General features: G+C 49.1%; 2 protein-coding genes across 3 annotated transcripts in view; one reads left to right on the top strand and one right to left on the bottom strand.

Moving 5' to 3' along the window:
- Window positions 1-5,790, bottom strand: part of HEMK1 (HemK methyltransferase 1, mitochondrial release factors N(5)-glutamine) — a 33,091-nt gene extending 27,301 nt beyond the window's left edge. Inside the window, exons 1-3 of one of the 2 annotated variants that reach the window (XM_082487677.1) lie at window positions 5,775-5,790; window positions 2,904-3,350; window positions 2,313-2,404 (exon numbers count right to left, since the gene is read on the bottom strand). In XM_082487677.1, the coding sequence (XP_082343803.1) occupies window positions 2,313-2,404; window positions 2,904-3,194 (383 nt within the window). In that variant the 5' untranslated portion in view covers window positions 3,195-3,350; window positions 5,775-5,790. Of the gene's footprint in view, window positions 1-2,312; window positions 2,405-2,903; window positions 3,351-5,602; window positions 5,614-5,774 lie in introns of those variants that run through there. The other variant, XM_082487678.1, reaches the window with a different exon arrangement.
- Window positions 5,791-5,983: 193 nt separating this feature from the next.
- LOC309675337 (uncharacterized protein C3orf18 homolog) lies at window positions 5,984-17,985 on the top strand. Its single transcript, XM_082487630.1, has 5 exons — window positions 5,984-6,072; window positions 9,762-10,154; window positions 11,543-11,568; window positions 13,227-13,356; window positions 15,179-17,985. Exons 2-5 carry the CDS (start codon window positions 9,921-9,923, stop codon window positions 15,257-15,259), a joined length of 471 nt encoding a protein of 156 aa, XP_082343756.1. The 5' UTR covers window positions 5,984-6,072; window positions 9,762-9,920; the 3' UTR covers window positions 15,260-17,985.
- Window positions 17,986-21,686: the final 3,701 nt, after the last annotated feature.

Below are 21,686 nucleotides of genomic sequence, written 5' to 3'. Positions count from 1 at the left end.
TCAGCCTCACCTCGATACTGGGGAAAGCGATGGAGCAAATAGTCCTAGAGATTGTTTCCAAACATACTAAGTACAGGGAGGTGACTGGGAGTAGTCAGCATGGATTTACAAAGGGAAGTCCTTCCTGACCAACCTGATAGCCACCTGTGACACAACGACCAGCTTGGTGCATGGGTAGGGAATCATCAACACTGTTTATCTTGACTTTCCTAAGGGTTTTCATACTGTCTCCCGTAACATCCTCATGTACAAGCTGATGAAGTATGGAATAGACAAATGAGGTGGACTGAAAATTGATTGAACTGGCAGGTTCGGAGGGCTGTGTTCAGCAGCATAAAGCCCAGCTGAAGGCCAATCACTAGTGAATTACCCCTGGGGTCAACAGTGGGGCCAAAATAGCATAGCACCTTCATTAATGATCAGGACAGAGGGACAGAGAGCACCCTTGGCATGTCTGCAGATGACAGAAAATTGGTAAGAGTGGTTAATAGACCAGATGGGGCTGCTACTTTTCAGAGGGACCTCAGGAGTCTGGAGAAATGCGATGACAGGAACCTCATGAAAATCAGCAAAGAATAACATGAAGTCCTATAAACTGGGGAAGAATAACCCCATGCACCAGTACAGGCTGGGGGCCAACCAGCTGTACAGCAGACTTGCAGAAAGGGCCCTGGGGACCGGGCAGACAAGTTGACCATGAGCGGCAATGTGCCCTCGCAGCAGAGAAAGCCAATGGCTTCCTGGGCTGCACTAGGCAGAGCGTTGCCAGAACATCGAGGGAGGGGATGCTTCCCCGCTATTCAGCACTGGTAGGAAACATCTGGAGTGCTGGGCTCCCAGTACAGGAGAGACGTGGATATACGTGAGTAAGCCCAACAAAGGGCCATTAAGATGATTAAGGGATTGGAGCATCTGACATACATGGAGAGGGACTGAGAGCTGGGACAGTTCAGCCTTGAGAAGGGAAGGCTCAGGCTGGGAGGCAGAGGAGGGAAAGCTCATCAATAACCATATGTATCTGGTAAGATAGCATAAAGAAGATGGACCCTGACTCTTTTCAGTGGTATCCAGTGAAGACAGGCAAAGGGCACAGACTGAAATACAAAAAATTCCATTTAAACCTAAGAACCACCCCATATTTTTTTTTCCTTTTTTTAAACACCGTAACAGGCTGTCCAGAGAGCTTGTATAGTATCTATCTTTGGATATATTAAAAGCCAAATTGGGCATGGCTCCGAGTAACTTGCTGTAGTTGATCCTGTTATGAGCAGGGGGGGGGGGTGTCAACGAGATTTCCAGAGGTCCCTGTCAACCTCCATGATTCCATGAATTTTGCAGCCACGTTTCCAGCTGCTGTGAGGCACCATACCTCACTTCTTCATGTAGAACAGCAGATACTTGTTGCAACCTTAACAGCACTTAAGAAGAGCAACTTGCAAGTCAGATAGTGCTGGGAATTTTGCATTTCTGCTCCTAACACAAGACTCAAGAGCTGCAGGAAAAATTCAGGGAAGACACTCAGATCCTACAAACAGTAACCACTGCTAACACACTGACTCCCTGATAAACCCTCACATCCTATTCTGCATTAGTTGTGGCAGGATTAACCCGCACAGCAAAATGAGGATCCACATCATTACCGCATTTATATAAACAAGCAAGAGGATACTACCTCCAAACATATTTCCAAGCACCTCCCACCCTTCTTAATGATCCGAGTTCCTCAATATTTCCTCTCCCCACACACTACTCCCCAGACCCAGCCTGATTCCAGGTAGAACCTTCACACCAAATACATTTAATTTTTGTGCTAAGAGAACCCCTCGCACAAAGCAAGCAAATGGAGGCCAAATGGATACCAAAGCTACAGCAGCCATGGATACCTCTAAACATCAGGGAAATCCCTCTGCAGGCAAAGCCTAGAAAGGAAAGTATAGTAACATCACAGACCAGTATGGGACTGGCAGCTGAAGAGAGTGCTGAATCAGATAGAAGGAACCAAGGCTAAATTCTGTAAGCACAGAAGGGCTTAATAAAAATACACTGAACTCAGAGTCAGTATTTCCAGTTTCCTGCTCCTCTGCAACATCACTTAAGCCCTCTTTTCTCCCAGACAGAACAGATAAGTAATTTGCTACCTGACAACAACAGCAAATGCCCATCACTTGAGTCACCATGAGAGACCAACATAGCACTGTTACAACATGTCAGCTGCTAATGGTCTTCTGCCTTCTCTCTGCTACCATTCTTCTGGCTGCATTAAGAATGAAGGAAAACCCTCCAAAGGAACAACTGGAAGAGGATGCTCCTACCTTTCTAGTCGCTTGTTGCTCAGCTGATGGATTTGCTCCTGCTGCACTGTTGTAAGCGGAGTATGGAGGCTTGTGGAATTCAAGCTCTGAAACTGAAGACAAAGTCACTTTAAAACCTGCCCGCTTGTGCCACTTGGGTGTCCTCTGCACCCTCCCAAGGGCATCCTCCAGGGAGACCCAGCATGCCGACAAACACATACACCTGGGACTGTTGGAAATGACAAAAGACTAGGAGAACCTATCTGCATATTTAAAAAAAAAAAAAAAACAAAACAAAACACAACTGTACAACTGTTCTGCTGCTTTTTGGGGCTCAGAAGAATAGGTAAAATTAAGAATCATTCCACCAACCAAGTCAAGGTACAGTGTAGGTGTATACATCATGGGTTACATTTCAGTCCCTCCAAAAGGCAGCATTTGAGAGACCCCAAGTGTTCCACTGGCATTAATAAACTACACCTCACACCCTCTCCCATATAAAGTGGGGAAAAGTTGTTCTACTTCCTATAAGTGAGATAAAAAGAAAGGTAAGGGATTCAACTGACAAAGCAATAGGCACATGCAGACCTTATTCCTTTCCTATTACTTAACTGTTTTTGCTCCCAGGACAAATGACACGATATATTCGCTGGATTCTTGTGCTTCAGGGATCCCATTTGTCTCAAACACCTTCTGCCAATAGTTGACCACATCGGTGGCAGTCACGAGCCCAAGTCTTCCACTGCAACTCTGCCTCAGAGATGACCACTTGGGACTGAGGACAGGACCTTTACTTTGACTCGACTTCCCTGGCACACACCGAGGTAAGAGACACAACAACCTCTTGAGCAGCGGGTGGGTGAGGCATCTCATTGTTGTGAATTCAGTTCCTGGCTTCCACATGTGTTTCTCGTTGCCATCAGCTGATCTAGGCAGTGCTGAAACTCACAGTACACTTGGTACTACCACAAGCCACTGTGGCTAAGCACCAGCTTACCACAGTCAGTGGGTTCTCCTCAGGGCAACATGAAAATAGCACTGGTTTGCAGCTCTTCTGGTCTAGAAAAGGAGGCAAGAGTACAGCCTGAATCCCTCAGGCTAGCAAGTCACAGGCTGCTCTCTGACAGAGCACAGACTGCTTGTCCTAATCCCAGCTCACAGGTACAAAACCAATTACTCACACCCTAAGAGTAACAAAAGTTTACCCCAAGACAAGACTTAGGTGACAGCTGACCAGCTCTGCCACTGCAATCCGTATCTCTGCAGAGCTGCCTATCTCCACAAGCTAGAGCTACTATGAGGCCAGTCACGCCTACAGCAGGACAGAAGCGAGCGTGCTTACACACAGGCACAGCACTCCTGCCTGTCCTTGGTCCCAGAAAGCCACAGACACACCAACCTTGAGCTCCAGCCCTTGGCTCTCCACCCCATGGGTGGGTCACCCTGGTTCCCCACAGAAGACTTTCTGTCTCTTCTAGATTCTTTCCGTTATTGCTCTCTCTGTTCATAAACCACAAGTCCTAGGTTAGCACGTGTGCTCACAGAAGACCTTGACTCCATGGGTCAAGGGTCTTCCACACTGCCACTATCCCCAGAGAGCAGACAAGGGACCACAGAGCCAGGGCCAAGCTGCTAAGAGCAGAGGGAACTAGATGGAAGAGAAACACTTGAAAGATGCGAAGGCCAGAAAAGGCAAACCCTGCCAGAGGGAAGTCAGTCTCTTAAGGGAAAGAACTGGCAGAGCCAGAGAGGGAAGAAAAACAAACAAGATGAGGAGACAAAGGAGATGAAACTTTACAGAACAGCTGCTGTATATCACACTTGGAACTGTGCGAGACAAACAGAACAACAACCCCACTTTCCTGCTGTGATCCATCAGAAATGAAGGCCCCCCTCCCTTCTGACTCACAGTCCCTGGAGCCGCTGTGGGTTTCCCCAAGCGCCCATTCCCAGTCCTCTATTGATGGCTGCTTTTCATCGCTGTCTCGGAAAGGCCACAACCTCCTCTCCTCCAATTCCTCCAGAAAACCACCACACAAATAACTACATACCTCTCTGGAGCAGCCAGCAGCACCCAGGGTGAGTGGCTCTCTGCCCTGTAGGAGTGCTACTCCAGGGAAATCTAGGGAGGCTGGGTCAGCCCCCACCTGAGCAGATGCTGGCACTGAACCCATGCAAGCAGCTCTGGACACTGCTACATAGGGCACCTGCGCAGGCAGCAGCATGGGGCCTGCCCTGCTCCTGCTGAACAGTGAAACTGTGGGAAGAGTCCTTTGCAAAATCAAACCAAACAGTTCCCAGGGAAGCAGCAGAGGAAATACCCTGCAGCAAAGATCACAGGACTGTTATGGCTGGAAAAGACCTGTAAGATCATCAAGTCTAACCGTTACCTCACAATTGGCTTACCTGCTACCTCCTGGCAAAGAGATGGGTGCTCTGAGAGCCTAAGGATCCCCTTCTTACCATCTTCATTACCACTAGCTCAGAGAAAAACAGCCCCTATGAAAACTTGCCTTTATGTTATGCATAAGCAGCCTGACAACTACATCTTTACCCAAGCAGCTCCCCACTCCAAGGCCCTGTTTTGGGGATACTGCCACAAGAAGAACACTAAAGGAATAAGACATCGACCATTAGTGCTGTCAGGGAGGCAGGTAAGACTTTAATTGGCCACGGCGGGCACAATGCTGTCATTATTAATAAAGGAGACCAGCTACCAAAGTGAGGTCCCTGCATGCTACTTCTCGGTGCAAATACCTATTTGCACACAGGTAGGAAACATTCTTTTTCCTGCAGTTCTGTGGTTTGGTCCATTCAGCCCCCACTTCCCCACACATTGTAGTCCAACATATACACTGATGGCTGTTGAAAAGCACGGCCTGCCCCTCTCAGCCCTGGCCCTACACTCACCATCTCGCTCACAGGCTCGGGCAGGAGCTGGGGCGTGCACCATATGTACAAGTCGGTATCTTTCTGCTGCTGGGCTACCGGTCTGCTGGACCGGCCCCTCGCACAGCCCCGCCGGCCCTACCGGGCGAGGGGGTACAATCCCCCATTTGCCAGCCCGGGAGCTGCCCACCCGCGCCTCAGTTCAGCGACCGGGCGGCTCTCCGGCGGTAAACGAGCCCCGCAGAGCACCGCCAGGACCAGAGCCCGGCTGTCCCGGCCTTCCCTGCACACCCACCAGCCTGACCGGCGCCCGGCACCCAGCCTGGCCCGCACCGCGGCGCCGACACGGGGTGCCTTTACCTAGGCGGCGGCAGGCCCGAGGGCTCCTCAGAGGGGAGCGCGCCCGCACAGCGACGCCTCACCTCATGGCTACCGCCACCGGCGGGGCTGGAGGCGCAGCCGGCTCCCGCAGGGACCGGGGCCGTGGGGAGCCGCCCCCCGCACCGCAGCGTGCGGTGAGGGGCTTGAGGAAGGAGGAAGGAGGAAGGGAGTAGAGGGGAACGGCCGCAGAGCCGGACCGCTCCCGCCGCTCACCGAGCTCCGCCACAGCCGCCACCTCACCTCCTGCCCGCCACCGTGCGCATGAGTGACAGGCTCACTGACCAACCGCGAGCCGAGCCCTGCGGACGTCGGCCAATCGCCTGGGGCGCAGAGCGGAGGGGCGGGGCCGCCTGCCGTGCGGCGGCGCGCGCGGAGCTGAGCGGCCCGGCCCGGCCCGACCCGACCCGCCCCCCGCGGGCAGCGCGGCCCCGCGGCCGAAGGCGCGGCCCCCCGGCGGCCCCAGCGCCGGCGGCGCTCCGGGGGGACCGGAGGCCTCAGCGGGGAGCGCTCAGTAAGTGCCGGCCCCGGCGGGGGGGGGCGCGGCGCTGAGACGCGGCTGCCTCCGGGGAGGGGCGCGGCGGCGGCGGGCTGGGCGGCGGGGGTCCGCGCCGCCCCGTCCTGTCCCATCCTATCCCATCCTATCTCATCCCATCCCATCCCGCCGGCTGCCGCGGCCTCTCAGCGGCGGGGAAGGGCCGACGCGCGGCGGCACCCCGCGCTGTGCCCGACCCGTCTCCGTCCCGGCCGCCCCGGCGAGGCCCGGGCAGCCCCGGCCGGGCGTGGCGGAGCGCTGCGGGTGGCCGGAGCCGCGGGCGCGGAGCGCAGGCAGCGCTGCGGCGGGGAGCCGGCTGCGAGCACCGGGGCCCATCCGTCAGCGCCTGGGTAGCGTTTCGGAGCGGGAAGGGCCGTGTCACCCGTTATCCGTCTGGAAAGTTCTCCGCCGGACGGGGAAGGAGAGACTTCCCGCCGGGACAGTCCCCCAGCCAGCGGCGGGGCGGCACTGCCCGGGAAGGGCGAGGGGTCAGGGTCACTGCTGGTGTTTCGGGTTAATACCGGTGCGGAGTCAGGAGCGGTGACATGCCCGGGAGGGCCCCCGCGCCTGTGCCGGGGTGGGATGGGAGCGTGGCACCTTTCTGACAGCGAGAGGGTGACAGCCGAGGAGCTCCGGGACAGCGGGCACAGGCGCTCAGGGCTGTCCCCTACCCTGGGGGCTGCCCTGGAGCCGGGGGAGAGGAAGCCACAGGTTCACGCACAGGGAAGCCACGTCCCGTAGCCAAGAGCAGCCCAGTGCTGCTTGCATTGCTGAATTACTAGAGACATTACTTGAAGTAATGTAGAAAAAATACTAGTTATTATTTGCCTTCTTCATCCAGAGACCCCGTGACCCATCTTCATCCCTGTGACACAAACCTCTACTCCTGTCGTACCCAAGAGGAAACTGCAGCTCAGAGAGATTAAAACCAAGGCTCAGAAAAGCCAGCAGTCCCAAGCTAGTGCCCGACACGATGTTCTGCATCTCAGAGGTGTTGGCCACAGCAGCACTGATCAGAGACCAGTTTGGAAACGCTGGCTTAGGAAAGAAACGTGTTCTCCTTATTCCCAGACCCAGCAGAGCCCAGCAGAGAGCGGTCCTGGCTGCATGAGAAGCTCTGTTGGTGCAGGCAATGGAAGAATGCCAGCTCACAGCAGCTGAGGATCTGGTTCCTCTTCTGTTCTGTTCTATTTGTGCACGGACTATGCTGAACCCTGCCAGTGATAGGTAGTAGCTGTCCCTGGCCCTAGAGCAGCCATCAGAGACTTGGAGCACGCCCAGCCTGCAGATCAAACTTCCAGCACCAGGGTGACAACTGGGACAGGAAGGAAGGTAGTGGGAAAGATCACCCCAAGGTCTACCGATGTAAGCCGTGGGCCCTGGGCTGTACTTGCACTCAGTCTCCCCGTCTGGCCTGCTGCAGCCTGGACCAGAAGGGGCTTGGGAACAGAAATAACCTCATCTGGACCTGGAACTGGTTGTCTAAGCCATGGCATAAACCTTTCATACAGGACCGCTTTTAGAGCTAGGGCTCTGGGCTTGGGAATCCTTCAGCATGGACAGGACCCTGACAGCATGAACGAGAGCCCCCCTTCCCACTTGACCAGCTGGCTAATTTTAACCTAGCCTAACCTTACTCAGAGGAGCAATGCACAGCAGCACAGTGTGCGGTCCATACAAAAGGGGTCTTACCCAAAGGCTTGGTATCAGCTTCAACATCCAAGTTCCTGTGGTTTTCCAAAACTGACACCACATTGAGATGAAGGCCTAACCCATTTTGTTTCTAAAATGCAGGAGCTGTTCGAGATCTGGAGTGATACTTTGCAAGGCCCTTGGGCCTGCTTCACTCCTTTCACTTAGGCTCCTCTTTTCCACTTTTTGTTTCCTTGGTGGTGGCTTTTTTAAAAAAATATGAATTATTATCATAGAGAGTTTCCCTGAATAGCACAAATCGATGATGCTCTCTGAGCAGCTGCTTGGTCTACCCAATACCTGCTCAACAATTCCCTCCCTTTCCCTGCTGGGCTATAGCTGCTGCTGCTGTTTTGGCACTTGGATTTCAAATTTGCCACCTTTGTGCCTGAGTGTCCACTACAGCTGAGCTCCGCTGTGGTCAGTAGTGGCTGGGGAAAGGCAGGTGCCACATGGTTTAAACGAGGCATACATGGTTTGGTGGTCAGCGAAGGACATAGTCCCTTTCAGCTGCTACAAACTCATGTCTCGGCATGATGTTAGGTGGGACCAGACCAGAACTGCTATTTTCCCATTTCTGTAGAAATTTATGGGAGTTTGGCAGTTCCCACAGTCTCCCAGGCACCTCAAAATCCCCCAGCAACTCTTGCTTCACAAAGTTGTTCACAGAAAGCTCTGAGACAGATCCTGTACGTGTGGTGAGAGATTTACCTGCTCAGGGAGATGCAAGTCGAGGTGGCTACTCAGTCTGCTGGCTGACCACAGGGCGGCCTGGTGCTGTTTGTCTGATGCAATTTCTCTGCTTCAGTTGTTAGTGACAGATGTTAATCAGTGCTTAATGCAGTTCTGGACGGCAGTAAGACGTCGCAGTAATGGGAACTGCACAATAACTTTGCCTAGAATAGAACAGAGTAGAGTAGAACAATGGCTCATTTCTCTTTGCAGGCACATCTTTTTCTATTCAGAGCTCATTAACCCCTGTGTCCCGGCTGCATTCCGGTCCAGAGATGTAATGTCTGCTAAGTTGCAGAGAAATTATCTCAGGACTGCTACAGTAGTTCTTGGAGTCGGCACTGCTCTGGTCCAGAGGTAGCTGCATTTTCACGGAAGAAACTGCTGAATTAATGTTATATACAGTGGTTTTATAAACAAAGTTGTGCAAGTACTTCCCATAGGATCATCCCATGATGTTTTGCAACTCCTGATCATTTGCACAATAGAAGCATGAAGCAATTAAAGCCTTTCATGTTTTCAGCATGAATAGATCTATCAAATTTCACAACTCTAATCCAAAATTGGACTCATTTTAAAATTAATATTGATAATTAGCAGTGTATGACTAAGCTTGAGTGGGTGCTTTCATGAGGGACTTAAGAAATACTCACTGTCTCTAATAGCAGATGGGGGACTGGTGCAACCCGCTGCTTTAAGGAAGCTGCCTTTCCAGAGCGCATGGGATGAGGGACAGTGGGGCAATGGATAGTGCAGTGACTTACCAGTCACTAGCGACTACCACAACAGGGAAATTCTACTTTGGACTCAGTAACAAGCATCCTGAGATGTGGATGCCTCGCAGCTGAGTGCCATTCTATTGGATGTGTTCCCACTGATAAACTTAAGGGGATCCATGTAACTTTCCAAAAACTAAAAGCAAGAGAGAGAAGCAGGAAATGCTGTGGATAGAGGCCACCTGCCTCAACGTGGACCAGACCACAGACAGGGGTTCTGAGGTTGTCCCAATGTAGATCTGCAAGGAGGCAGAGCTGAAACAGCGAGGGGAGAGCCTATGACTGCCTTCAAGTGAACCAGGCGTGACTTTGGGGGCTCTCGGTACCCCTGAAAAATTTTTTTCTTATTTTGAGCGGGTATCTGTGAGCTGCTGTCAAAAATTGTACTAGTGAATTGGGTGGCTTTGGAAAAGGCTGTTCCTGTCTTTAAGAGCTCTGCACTGTTCATTTGTTCTCATTCTTTCCTAGGCAGAAACCACTGTGGTTCCCATGAAGAAAAACCATCAGTGATGATACTACAGGACAGGTCTCACATCAGGGTCCTTGATACGAAGGGCAGCTCTCTGCTTCTGTAGCTGATGGGTGAGGACAACAGCTTGGTAAAAGGAGCTACCAAGAACTGGCAGGATGAGTTACAGCTCACCCTCTGTGCATGACTTGTATCACAGCACCACCACCCCAGCCAAGCCAGACCCAGGGACAACTCTGGATGTGACTGTACCAGAAACAGCTACCATAAGCCCTGAGACTACCAGTTTCAACAGCACCAAAATCCCAGATGTGGCCAGCAGTGGACCCAGCGTGAGCACAATGCTGCTGTCCTTTGGGATCATTACTGTGATTGGGTTGGCTGTAGCTATGGTAAGAGAGCCCTGCTAAATATTTCCCTGTCTGTTGAGGGTGGAGGGTGGCAAAGGGGCTCTAGCACTGATTTGGGTTGAATCATTTATATGCATTCTACTTAAGGCTCACCCAGAACTGCTGGGAACTCATAGTTCCTGAGACCGCTTTCTTTTCAAGGCCTTTATCCAGTGCTCCAGTATTTTTCCAGTCTCCCTGAGGTCTAGTCCGAATGGGATGCTCAGCAGGCCTAGAGGAAGCCACATGTAGTATCAGTATTTATTTTTAATAGCAATAGAAAGTTCAGTTAGAAGAACACAAAGCAGATTCTGTTCTGACTTGATAACTGGAACAGCTGCATTGATTTAACCCTTGTCAACACAGGGCCCCACAAGAAAGTTCACCCAAATTAACTATTAAAGCGAACTGTTGAAACCACATTAATCTCCCCTGTGGACACACCTTTTTGAATTAAAGCAGCCTGAATCCATTTTAGCTAGACTCATTCTGGACTGCATTTCCAGGGTTCTACTTGCTGGTTATCAGCAAAGTCCTTGAGGATTTGCTGCATAACTAACCTTGCATTAATGCTGCAGGCAGAAGCTTTCAGAAACTAGTTCTGGGCCTGACACGGGCTATGCAAGTGCTGCAGTTCTTCTTTTGATATATAACCGGATTGTTTACCTGCCAACAGAGAACAGAAGGTAGCGGCAAGCTCCCATTCCTCATATGAGGAAGACATTCACTAACACAACCATCAGAGGAGCCTACAGAAAGGGATTACTGCAAAATTTCATTGCAGGCCCAAGGAGGACTTTTTCCTAAAGCCCCTAAGACAACCTGGAAACAATCATAAATTCCCAAGAGCAACATCCAGCGTTCGTAGTTCTCAGCACAAGACTCTGGAGGCCGAAAGCCTCACTTTCTTCCCAGCACAGCCGCTCTTACAGGCTGACACGAGGCAAGTCACTGAGCATGTCCTCTTTGCTTCTTCCCTTTATACTGGGGAGGGGGTAAAAGCACTTCTATGCTGTAGGAAATCTACAGATGAAAACCAGAAAGGGAAGGTTCTTCATCCACTCTTAAATTGCAACGTGTGCCCTGCAGCCACCAGAAATGTGCTGAGCTACACCTAATAATAATACACCTAATACTCTTACTAGTACTAACACACCTGATTAACAGGCCACTCAGGCACTTAGCGTCAGACATGATGTGCTACTGAGCTTACACTGATGTATATGAAATTTCATTTTCGGTTGTACCTTCTCCCTTCCCTCTGCTTTGGTACACAGTGACACCAGACTCGCTACGCCTCCTTTCTGTGCGCCCTGTGCCCAAAATTTCTTTTCTCAGCTGTTCCCCATCCTACTGGGACTGTTGTAATGATGGTTTTCTTTCTCCTTCAGGTTCTATATATCAGGAAGAGGAAGAGGTAAGTAAGATCTGTTGTTGGCTGAAGGGAACTCAGTGCTTCAAAATCCAGAGAGAGCTAGAAAGGAGACAGGGAGATAGGGAGAGTGTAAGGGGTGGCTGCCTGAGAACAAGCCTACAGGGAATCAGCTGCGTGTGAATGAGGCAGGGGTAGGGACACTGCACTCCTGGTATTGGCCCACCTTCTCACAACAGAGCTTCAGAGACTCCTCTGCAGCTTTGGAAAGGAAAACATGGTTGAGCAGGAGGAGGTTAGGGATCCTGCAAAATCTTTATGCTTCATCTATGAGATGCACTAAAACAGAGGAAAAGGTTATGAGTGTATAAAGAAGCTGGGAACTCTTCAGCGAGTGGTGTTGATCTCACATGTCAGCCATTCCCAGATCCCCATGTTTTCCAACAGCCTGAGCCAATGACCCTGGCCTGGGAAGGCTGAAGGCCTCTTTAGCTGCAGTCACAGCAGCTGGCAGCAGCATAGTGCAGAGATGCAGTTTTCTAGCCCAAGACTTAGTGTCTTAATTTCCTTGTTAAGCTCCTGGCTGAAAAGAGGAGAGCAGCATGCAGGGAGACACACCTCTTGATTCTTCTGTCTCTGACAGCAAGAGATGCTAGTGAAGATCCATTAGATGTGGTACCTCCTCCCTGCCTGACTCCTTGTGGCAGGCCTGGCCTGGCCTGGCCTGGCCACAGACTTTCAATAAATGCTTCTGCCCACTGTAAAATTTCCAAGCCAGACCCCGCAGCCCAGATCTGGGTACTGCCACGGGAGCGGCTAATGCTTGGCCTGCGAACATAGTGCTGCTGGAGATAATGGTTGTGTTGGCAAACCCATATAGAGGCAGGGAGGGAATGTGTCATCCTAACACTTGCTAAAATAGATATTTGTGGTGACACTGCCAGTAACTGCTTGTGTGTTTCCCTCCCCCACCCCCCAAAACTCAGCTACAGCCTAAGGCAGGGCTCAGTGTTTTCAGAGGAGCATGCCCACCTATCTCTGAGCTGCCCGGTATTTAGGGAAACCCCTTGGGGTAATACTTTATAGCTGTCACTTGGAGCAATGATAGAAGAGTAAGAACAGCCTGTCCCCAGGCAGCCGCCTCAATGAGATTCTGCCGCTTTCCTATTTATTGCTTATTACTTTCCATTTATTTTTATGTACTTCAACCCCAGAGTTAAAGTACTACTCTTAGGCCACTGGAGCTAAAAGTGGACTTCTGTTGGCTGACACAGTGTGACATGGCAGGACAGGCTGTTGAGGGCAGAGGGACAGGGGGAAACGTCACAAAATGCCTAGCCAGTATGTTCCACCGTCTCTTTTGTCCCACCACATAAAGCTTGATCTTTTAAGGTCTGCAGGAACTTAAATCCCTGTCTGACTCCTCTGTGAGTAACGCCTGCCAACATAGATTAGTGATAGCAATTAATCCCTGTAGCTGCACTCTGGGTATCTTCCATTCCTGCCAGCTGTAAGTAGTAGGTTCTTATCCTCATCGCTGCAGGACAGGACATGACCCGTATCCAGCACAAGCAACGAGAGCAGAATCCCTGTGCAGCAGGAGAAACAGCCTGCAGAAAGCCTCAGCAGTGGGGTGGGGAAGGCAGCCTGAGCATCTGTCCTTCACAACCAACCCTTTCCCTTCCCTCCCCTCCCACGGGCAGGTTGGAGAAGCTACGGCACCAGCTCATGCCCATGTACAACTTTGATCCCACTGAGGAACAGGATGAACTGGAGCAGGAGCTGCTGGAACATGGGCGAGATGCAGCATCTTCCCAGGCATCGCAGAGCAAGGTAGGCAGCAGGGGCCAGAGTCTGTTACTACAGTCACTGGTACCTGCACTGCTTTTGATACAGAGTCAAAGAGTTTTTGTAGGGCTGTAGGGTAGGGAAACCATGTAAGACCTCAGGAGGACTTGCCCCATCTCTGCCAACCCTGGAGATAGGGGCCTTGAGCATTTCGGAGTGCTTAGGATAGACTGAAGAGTCAGGCAACTAGGACGAAGAGCCTGGGGAGGCAAAGTGCTGGCTCTACTCAACTAGGAGAGAGAAAATGACAACATCAGTAATTAAGGGTGAGTTTACTACAGTTTACCACTCAGGGCATCACAAGGGAGCAGTAGGATGGATGCCGTTTTCTGGGGGACAGGGCTGCTTTGCCCTGGCCCTGAAAAGCAAATAACTTCCACCCAGTTTTAAGGTATCTCTGCTTTGCCTAAGGATGCAAGTGCGGAAGAAGGCCTCGCTGAGGGAAGGCCTGTAATCATAGCAGTTAACTGTGCTGCATGGCCTGAAGAATGCAGGCAGAAAGCCAGCACATTGTGGCATGGCACACCTGGTCTTGTCAGCACCTCCAGGCCAACCTTGCTGGGCACAGTGAGGCATGGCTCAGAAAGAGAAGAGGGAGGAGAGTTCTCTATCTGATATTTGGGGAGAAGGAAGGAGGCTTTGCTTTGACCACTTCTCAGTGTTCAAAGGCATGCAGCATGCGAAGCAATGATAAGGACCTCAGAGAGCACTGACTTACTACATTTGTGAGTTAGGAAAGAGCTTGTTAGCCTCTTGTCAAAGACCCATCTGGACCATTAACCAAAAACAACTGGCCAAGCTATCTCCTTCCCCACTGTACCAAGAAGCAGGAGAAATAGGGAAGAAGGGCTTCTCACCATTGTTTGCAGCCAGCTTCACAGTGTTTTCTGTTTCCTTTGTCACCATCACTACACAAAAAGCCTTTCTGAAAGACAGAGCCATCAGGGATGGTTGGAACAGGTATGTCTCTTAGCCAGTGATGCAGCTTCCCCTTAGAGTAGATCTCTCTCCTTTCTTGAATTCCTCTCCAGCTTCTGTAGTGCCCATGTCTTCCCTTGCTTTTCCAGTTCCAGGAGCAGTTCTCCCGAACAGTTCTCACTTTCCACTCACTTTACACCTTCAGATAATCTGTAGCAAGCTTGGTGTGGGCAGAAAGGGAAAGAGGAGGTAATACATACAACTGTAATTATAACATATTTACCTTGAGACATGCTTCCCAACCTGCTAAAGAGCACAAAGGAGATACGTGTTGGAATATGAAAGATAGTCAACGTATTCCATACACTGGCTTGGGAAAGCAAGAAATACTGTTGTATAAAAGCAAAAGAGGGGGGGAATGATAAGGCCAGTGTTAAACTTAGCACAGTAAAAGCAGATCCTTCCTATATAGGGACTGGCCAGCAGGGTACCTCCAGAGCTTGCTAATGCACAGGTACCTCTGCTTAGAAAGTACACAAGTTTAAAGGCTTAACATAATAAGAGAGGGAGAGTCTAAAACAACAGCTAAAGTTCTATGGCACATTTCCAGGCCTTCTTGATGTTTCATATCTTTTCATGCTGCCTTGTATGTATAAATAGACCCAGTAATCCAATAATGTGGGGATTTTAAACTGGCATGCATGTGCTGACTTGCTCTCTGGCCTGTTGTATTTTTCTGTCACAGCCTTGTTAATGCCATGTTAGTCAGCCAGGCTCCCCTTATTAAGGGGCGGAATCTAGTTACAATACCGTGCAGTCTGTGCCCAAGCGGACGCACCTGAGCAAAGGCAGACTTTGCTGGGTCTCATCTTTCACTGCTTCAATGCAGATTCTGCTGACAAGTCAAGGAGCCCTCCAGAGACCCAGCCGTCTTGTGTTCACAGACGTGGCCAATGCCATCAATGCATGAACAGTACCTGCCCCTGCTCTGGGATCATGCTGAGACTGGGGAGGATGAAGCCAACAGACCAGTGACTTCCCGCAAGCATGGCTGATCCACTGAGCCCAGCTGGTCACCCCGTTGGTTTGTGTTACAAATGGGCACAAGCACTGGGAACTGTCGTCACGTGGGGAAGCAAACCCTTTGTGATGGCAGTGGTGATTTTTTGGTGCATGTGTTACCACTAAAAGTTCCTGAGCTCCAGTTTCTGGGCTGGTGCTGACTGATACCATCTACTAAGCTGCGTGCTTAGGAACAGTGCCTGCTTTATTGTAGATTAACTTGTCAGAGCACATGTGCGCGCTCTCTGCGTCAGGGAAGGAGTAGAGGTGCATGTTTAAGAGAGTTTCCCCATTGGCTTTGTGCCACCAGCCTCCAAGGAAAGCGATGAATGAGCCTCTTTGTACAGTGACCACAGCTTTGGCAGATCCTGGAGGGCTGACTGGTGGCAAAGCCCCTTTAAGCAATGAGAGCTGAGTCCCCAGGCGGAGTGGTAATCTGGGGCACGCCAGGGAAAACACATACCATGGGCTTATCCCTCTTGTGGCACGTGGGCTGCTGATAAGTGTGCGCCCGGGGTGATGTTGAAGCATTGGGAATTCACTAGCTTTAAAAAGTGAAATGGTGAACATTTGGCTGATTACATCTTAACTGAGGCAGTGGCTGAATATCCCAAATAAGGGCTGCCATATAGACAGAGGGGAATTCACACAGCTAGAGGCAGGGGGTGTCAATGTCTGGCTCTGTGACCCCCTGCTGCTGAGCTAGGAGTAATGGTGCTTGGGCCACGGAGAGGAGTCAAGTAGAACCGGGATTCCAATACCATGTACCCTCTCCTGCTTTGGCTCAGGGAAGTTTCTACAGTGCAGTGTTGTCCAGAAATAAAATTAATCCTTGAAGTATTTTCTTTTAAATAAGAAAAAACAAGTAGTGGCTCAACATTACGACAGCCCTGTGTCTGCCCCCAGAGAAGACTGAACAGCTGGTTTGTACTTCCTTACCTGCCAGGACCTGCAGTCAGAGCCTTCTCTTCTTTCTGCTGAAGGAAAAATGGAGCTTTATGTTAGCCTCTGCTCATGTTACCTGCTAATGCAGAAGGTGGGACTAGACAGGTAAGCCAGGAGTTTCCCTGCAACCCTGAAGCATTTCTCTGCCTGTGCGTCCTTCAAGGCTGCAGGAGGGAGAGAGCGCAAAGGGGTCTCTGGCCACCTTGGCATGCTGCAGTGCGGTATGGGGGCTGAGAGCCTTTTGGTGGCCACCAGCCCTGAGTACTGCAGGCCAGCACAGCAGCCAGGGGCCAGCAGCGCAGCCTGCATGCAAGCATCAGTGCCCAGCATGCACTGATCACCTCCTGATTTTTTTGCAGTACGTAAATTTGTCAGATCATATTCCATCCACAGCACCAGTCAAAAGGGAATCAGGGCAAGCCAAAATTTGAATGCAGATCTAAAGGTAGGCTTTATGCAAGGAGATGTTGTACTGAGTGGCAATTCAGGTATCACGTGCTTTGTTGCAAGTTTGGACCTGCCAGTTAGTTTTTGTTCTCCAAAATCCTCTTTTTTTTTTTCTTCCCCTCTGTGATTATTTTTTTTTCCATGTTCATTAAATGCAGACTCTTTCCTGGGCATGTGCCACTGACCCCTGCAGTGCTGAGTTCCCTACCAGCCTGCCCTCCTTCCCTGACACAGCTTTCCTCGTGGCAGTTTTGCAGGGCTAAGTTGCTTTAATTTTTCAGTATCCCTCTTTCTTTTAAAACCAGGGAGTTCTGGAAGTGTATTGGGGCTGGGAGTGTCATCACCTGTGGAAGACAGCCCATCCGCCATACCCATGAGATCTGGCAGGAGGCACTCCTAGGCTGCTGGTTGCTGCTAGTGTTTGCACTCCAGGGATACTGTTAGAAGGAAGGTGCGTGGGTACAAATACTCAATGATGTAATCTGGCTTAGGTCCTTAGAATTTGGAACACTATGTGTGCATCTTCCCAGAGGTTATGCCTGCATGACTAGCTGAGAAGCAAATGCATCATACACACGCACACATGCACACTTACCATCTCCTCCAAGTGCTCACGGAGGGCAGCCAGCCACAGGGACATCAGATTCCTCTTCAGCAGCTGGCACGTTGCTGCCTGTCACACTCCCACACTCTGCAGCAGGACAGGGATGCAAGCGGCAGCAGGGGTGCGTGGCTGTCCTAAATCACGTTTCCCCTAGAACTCTTAGGATTGGAACTTCACTTGTTGTTTTAAACTCTGTAAAAGGCAAGCATAAGCTGAGCTGTTTCCTCAAACCGGTGGCTACTTTGTGCTCTTTACCCAACTCCATGTGCTGCACAGGCAGCTGCCAAGCAGTGCATCTGCCCACTCAGGTGCAAAAACATGTACCTTATAGCTCAGCATTAATGTGGGACATCTTGTATAACAAACACCTACAGAGGAATTCTTTTTAACCATTCTTCCTGTAATGGTAGGCTTTGTCCTGTGATGACTGCCCTTAGATTAAAGTACAGATAATAAGACTAGAAGAATATTCCGGGTATTTGCTGAGCTTGTACTGGAGTGTTCTTTTAGTTCAATAGCGCCTCCTCTCACAGTTCTTGGAAGTATATGTACAATTTAGCAGAAGCATTATGATGTAATTTAATTCCAGTGTTTCTGTGTTTTAAGCATTGAAATATAATTAAAGTATTTACATGAAATCTAGTGTGATTGTCTTTCCCCCCCCCCCCCATCATTTCCATTTTCCACAGAAAACTGCTAGAGTATATCCTCAGTACCTGTTGGTAATTGTATGCAGTGAATTCCTCTGCTTTCTCCAAGACTGAAGTAAGTGCAAAAAACTTGGAAGGACGAGCTCTGCGGGGGTCAAGGTTTATTGGTTCACAGCATGGAAACTCAGACCTCCTCAGGAAGGCTTGGTGCTCAGTGGAGAAGTCGGGAAGGCAGGAGCTTCCAGCGTAGCAGATCCTGGGCATCCAGAGTGCAGAAAGACAAATTCAAACTTGTCTGTTTGCCATATTATCCTTTAACCAGCCGAATTCCCGGACAAACTAGGGGTTCATCACCTCACCTGCAGCTCTGTCCATGATAGCCTGCTCAGACTGGGGTGAACATTGTGGGCAGCAGCTCAGTAGCTCCATGGTGATATTGTTGGTGTATTTCAGATTTGCTTTCTGCCTCATCTTCTGTCCCACAGACCCAAAACTTGGGACTAGTTAACAAAACTGTCAGATTAACTGAAGAGACTATGCACAAGAACATAGTTTATTGTATGAAAAGCTAAATAGTTGTATGGCACACAGAGAACAATGTGGGGCATAAACAGACTCAGCTGTGGAGACTTCTGGATGTACACACAACGAAGAATTGGCTTGTGTTCCAGTCAAGCCAGTTATGAGGTACTACACGATGTACAAGAGGATGGAATTAGGTACCGACATTTGGGTTGAAGGGTCTGTCTGTTTTACTCCATGTGTGATTCCTCCTGCTCATTATTCCTTGTTTTCATACAGATCTCTGGGTGCTCCTGAATGACCACATCTTGCTTTATAAACCCCAAAACTCCAATTTAGATAAAGAGAAACTCACCTTCTCTGGTGATAGGCATGCGTGCTGAGGTTCTTGCACATGGAGGAGGCAAAGCAGAAGCCTGAGGTGCTGCATTTTATACCTTTATTAAAAACAAACTCCAAGGCTAATTTGCAAGTTGCCAATACCCTTCACCAAAACCATTTATGAGAATCTTCCAAACTTTGTGAGATAACAAACCTCCTTCATCTCCCATGTTTTGATCTGACTGTAACGACCTCTTATTTTTGACTGAGTCAGGCACAAACTGTCTGAGCTTAAAACCACTTGAAATGCATTTGCGTAGAGGTAGGATTTGGCTACATGGAAAAGGTAACTAACTATATGGGAAATAAAAAAGTATTTATCATTTCAAAAAAAGAAAAGTAATCAGCATGAGATCCTAGTGCTCTGAAGGCACATGGAATTCTGCTCACCTTTAATAGACATTAACTTTCATTCCAGGTCTCTGCATAAATGTGGAAACTGAAGCTATGGATTGGGATTTCAACTACACATAGAGTAGCTACTAATAGTGTGGAATTCTGCTTGTTCTCGAGCACTTACACTTTCAGGGAGACAGGTTTTCTACTGTGGCTTCCAATAACATATTAAAAGGCAGCAAAGACTAGATTGCAAAGACTATTTTTTTTTAAAGGTAAGTACTTTGTATGCATGTCCCAGAGGAATACTGCTGACCTAAAGCAAATGGATTTACTATCTAGCTGAAGCAGTTTCCAACCCTACTCCACGCTACCAGCTGAGAATGATCTGACTGATGTCACAAGAAAAGTTTGAGTCTCTTACAGATGCAATCCCTAATCCATTTAGGAGAAGCTGAAGTTTCAGTCTCACATTGTAACAGCTATTGCTCTCAGGTAATAGGGGTTAATTAAATAGGCAGTACAGACTTGCAAGCAGAGTACTAAACCTGCCGCTTCACCTGAAAATCTGGTAAAGAAGTTGGTAAAATATGCTGGTCTGCCACTGGAGTGGCCTTTGGATGCAGATGTGAACCGCAGCTGAACTCGTTCCCTGAACAAGAGCAGCTCCCTAAGTTGAATTCAAAGGAACACCAGTTGGATCTTCTCATGTAACCATCAACAGTTACGGATTTGTGTGTATGTTATCCCACATGGATTTATCCACACAGCAGGAGAAGGGGCTCAAGCTCTCCCCATACCTGGCAGCGCACCTCATCCTCATCATAAGATTTAGGTCAGTCCCTGTGATCTAATCCGTTTAATCCTTGATTTCTCTGCTATGTGGTAGAGGAGGCACAAAGGTTATCTGTGATGCAGTTTTCTGCTGAGACCACCAAACTCCATACACAAGAAACCACTGTTAGGACAAACCAGACAATACACAGAATCACCAGGATCAGGACTCTAATGGCTACTAAACTGGGCAGACTGGAGAAAATGACCTAGAATGAAAAAAAAAAAAAAAAACCAACTTTTTTTCCCCCTATAATCTCTCTCCAATCAGCCCTTCCTCTTAATTCCACATACATTTTCTTGTGTTAAATAAATACCTGCTAAGGGAACAGACCTTTGATGAAAGGATAATAAATTAGCTCAATATATACTGCCATTTCATGGATTTCTGCTATGCACTGCCATAAATTTAAAGCCAATTATGTTCTGTTTAAATATTTAACACTGTAAAGCTAGCCAATTTTGCATCTTGTCAAAGATAATTGAAATACCCATTTTGTGCCCTTAATAGGCAGGCAGAGCATCCATGAGAAGGAAGGATTTCACTGTTTGCAACTGGATATTGGAAACATCCTCAATTCCTCAGAGTTTAGCAAGATTAGCTCTGACACCAAAAGCACAAATCTTCAGACAATGTGAGACTGAGAGCAGCCAGCAACAATCTCAGACCAACTAGCTACTGCTGTCTCCCAAAACTAAACTGTATCAGCAAGCTTTTATTTGCATAGCTGCAACACTAGAGGACCTCACATACGCACATTATGGACTGAAAATACAACAAATTTAAATTGAATCCTGACACTCTGCAAGGAAGCAACCTTTGTGTTTCTGGTTCTTTACAGACACTCCTTTGAACTGATGAAATCCAGTGGCTGTGACTAAACTTGTAAACATTGTGCACTCACTGTTGCTATCAAATTCAGGGGGAGTGCCACCAGGCCAAAGGCTAGTTATAGGAGATGGCCCTGAGCTGATAATGCTAGGATAAAACTTTCAGAATCCATCCCCAAAACAGCAGAGTGCGAACTTTGTGAACTTTCCTCTAAAGCATGCAAGTCACTGACCACTGGAGCAACAGCATTAGGTACACTGGAAAGGCCATGAAGGTTTTTCTTTCTGATACAGTAAAGAAAGGACTCAAAGACTGTCTTTCAGATGCAACCCCTATGGGCAACTGAGCAAAACAAACTCTTGGGACTGCTCCATCAATCTAACAGAAGTGATATGATATAGAAGTTCAGCAATTAGCTGTTTTCCTTTACTGTATCTGCATTGCTGAGTCAATGCTATCTTTCTGTTGAACTATTCCTGCCCGTGGCAGGGCAAGGCACCATGTTATCCAAGTATTTTTAAGAAAGATTAATATCCTCACAAAAGTTATACTACAAACTGTGAAAAGGCCTCTCTCCAACAAAACATTTGCCATTTCTTCCCCAAAATAAGTCCCTGTTCAGATGTTTGGGCTAAGCCAGCAGACAACAGGAGAGAAAGCTTGGCCAAAATTATCACAAAGGAAGAATTTGAAGTATGACATTAACAATCCTGTTTGCTTTCCAGTCCTCTGGCTTCAGCAAGACATGAAGAGGCGGCATACTACTGAGCTGTGGCAGGGATGT

Source organism: Vanellus vanellus (genome assembly GCF_965231255.1).
Source record: "Vanellus vanellus genome assembly, chromosome: 9".
NCBI lineage: Eukaryota > Metazoa > Chordata > Aves > Charadriiformes > Charadriidae > Vanellus > Vanellus vanellus.
Note: the sequence above shows the minus strand (reverse complement) of the source record. Positions and strands in the feature narration are given on the sequence as shown.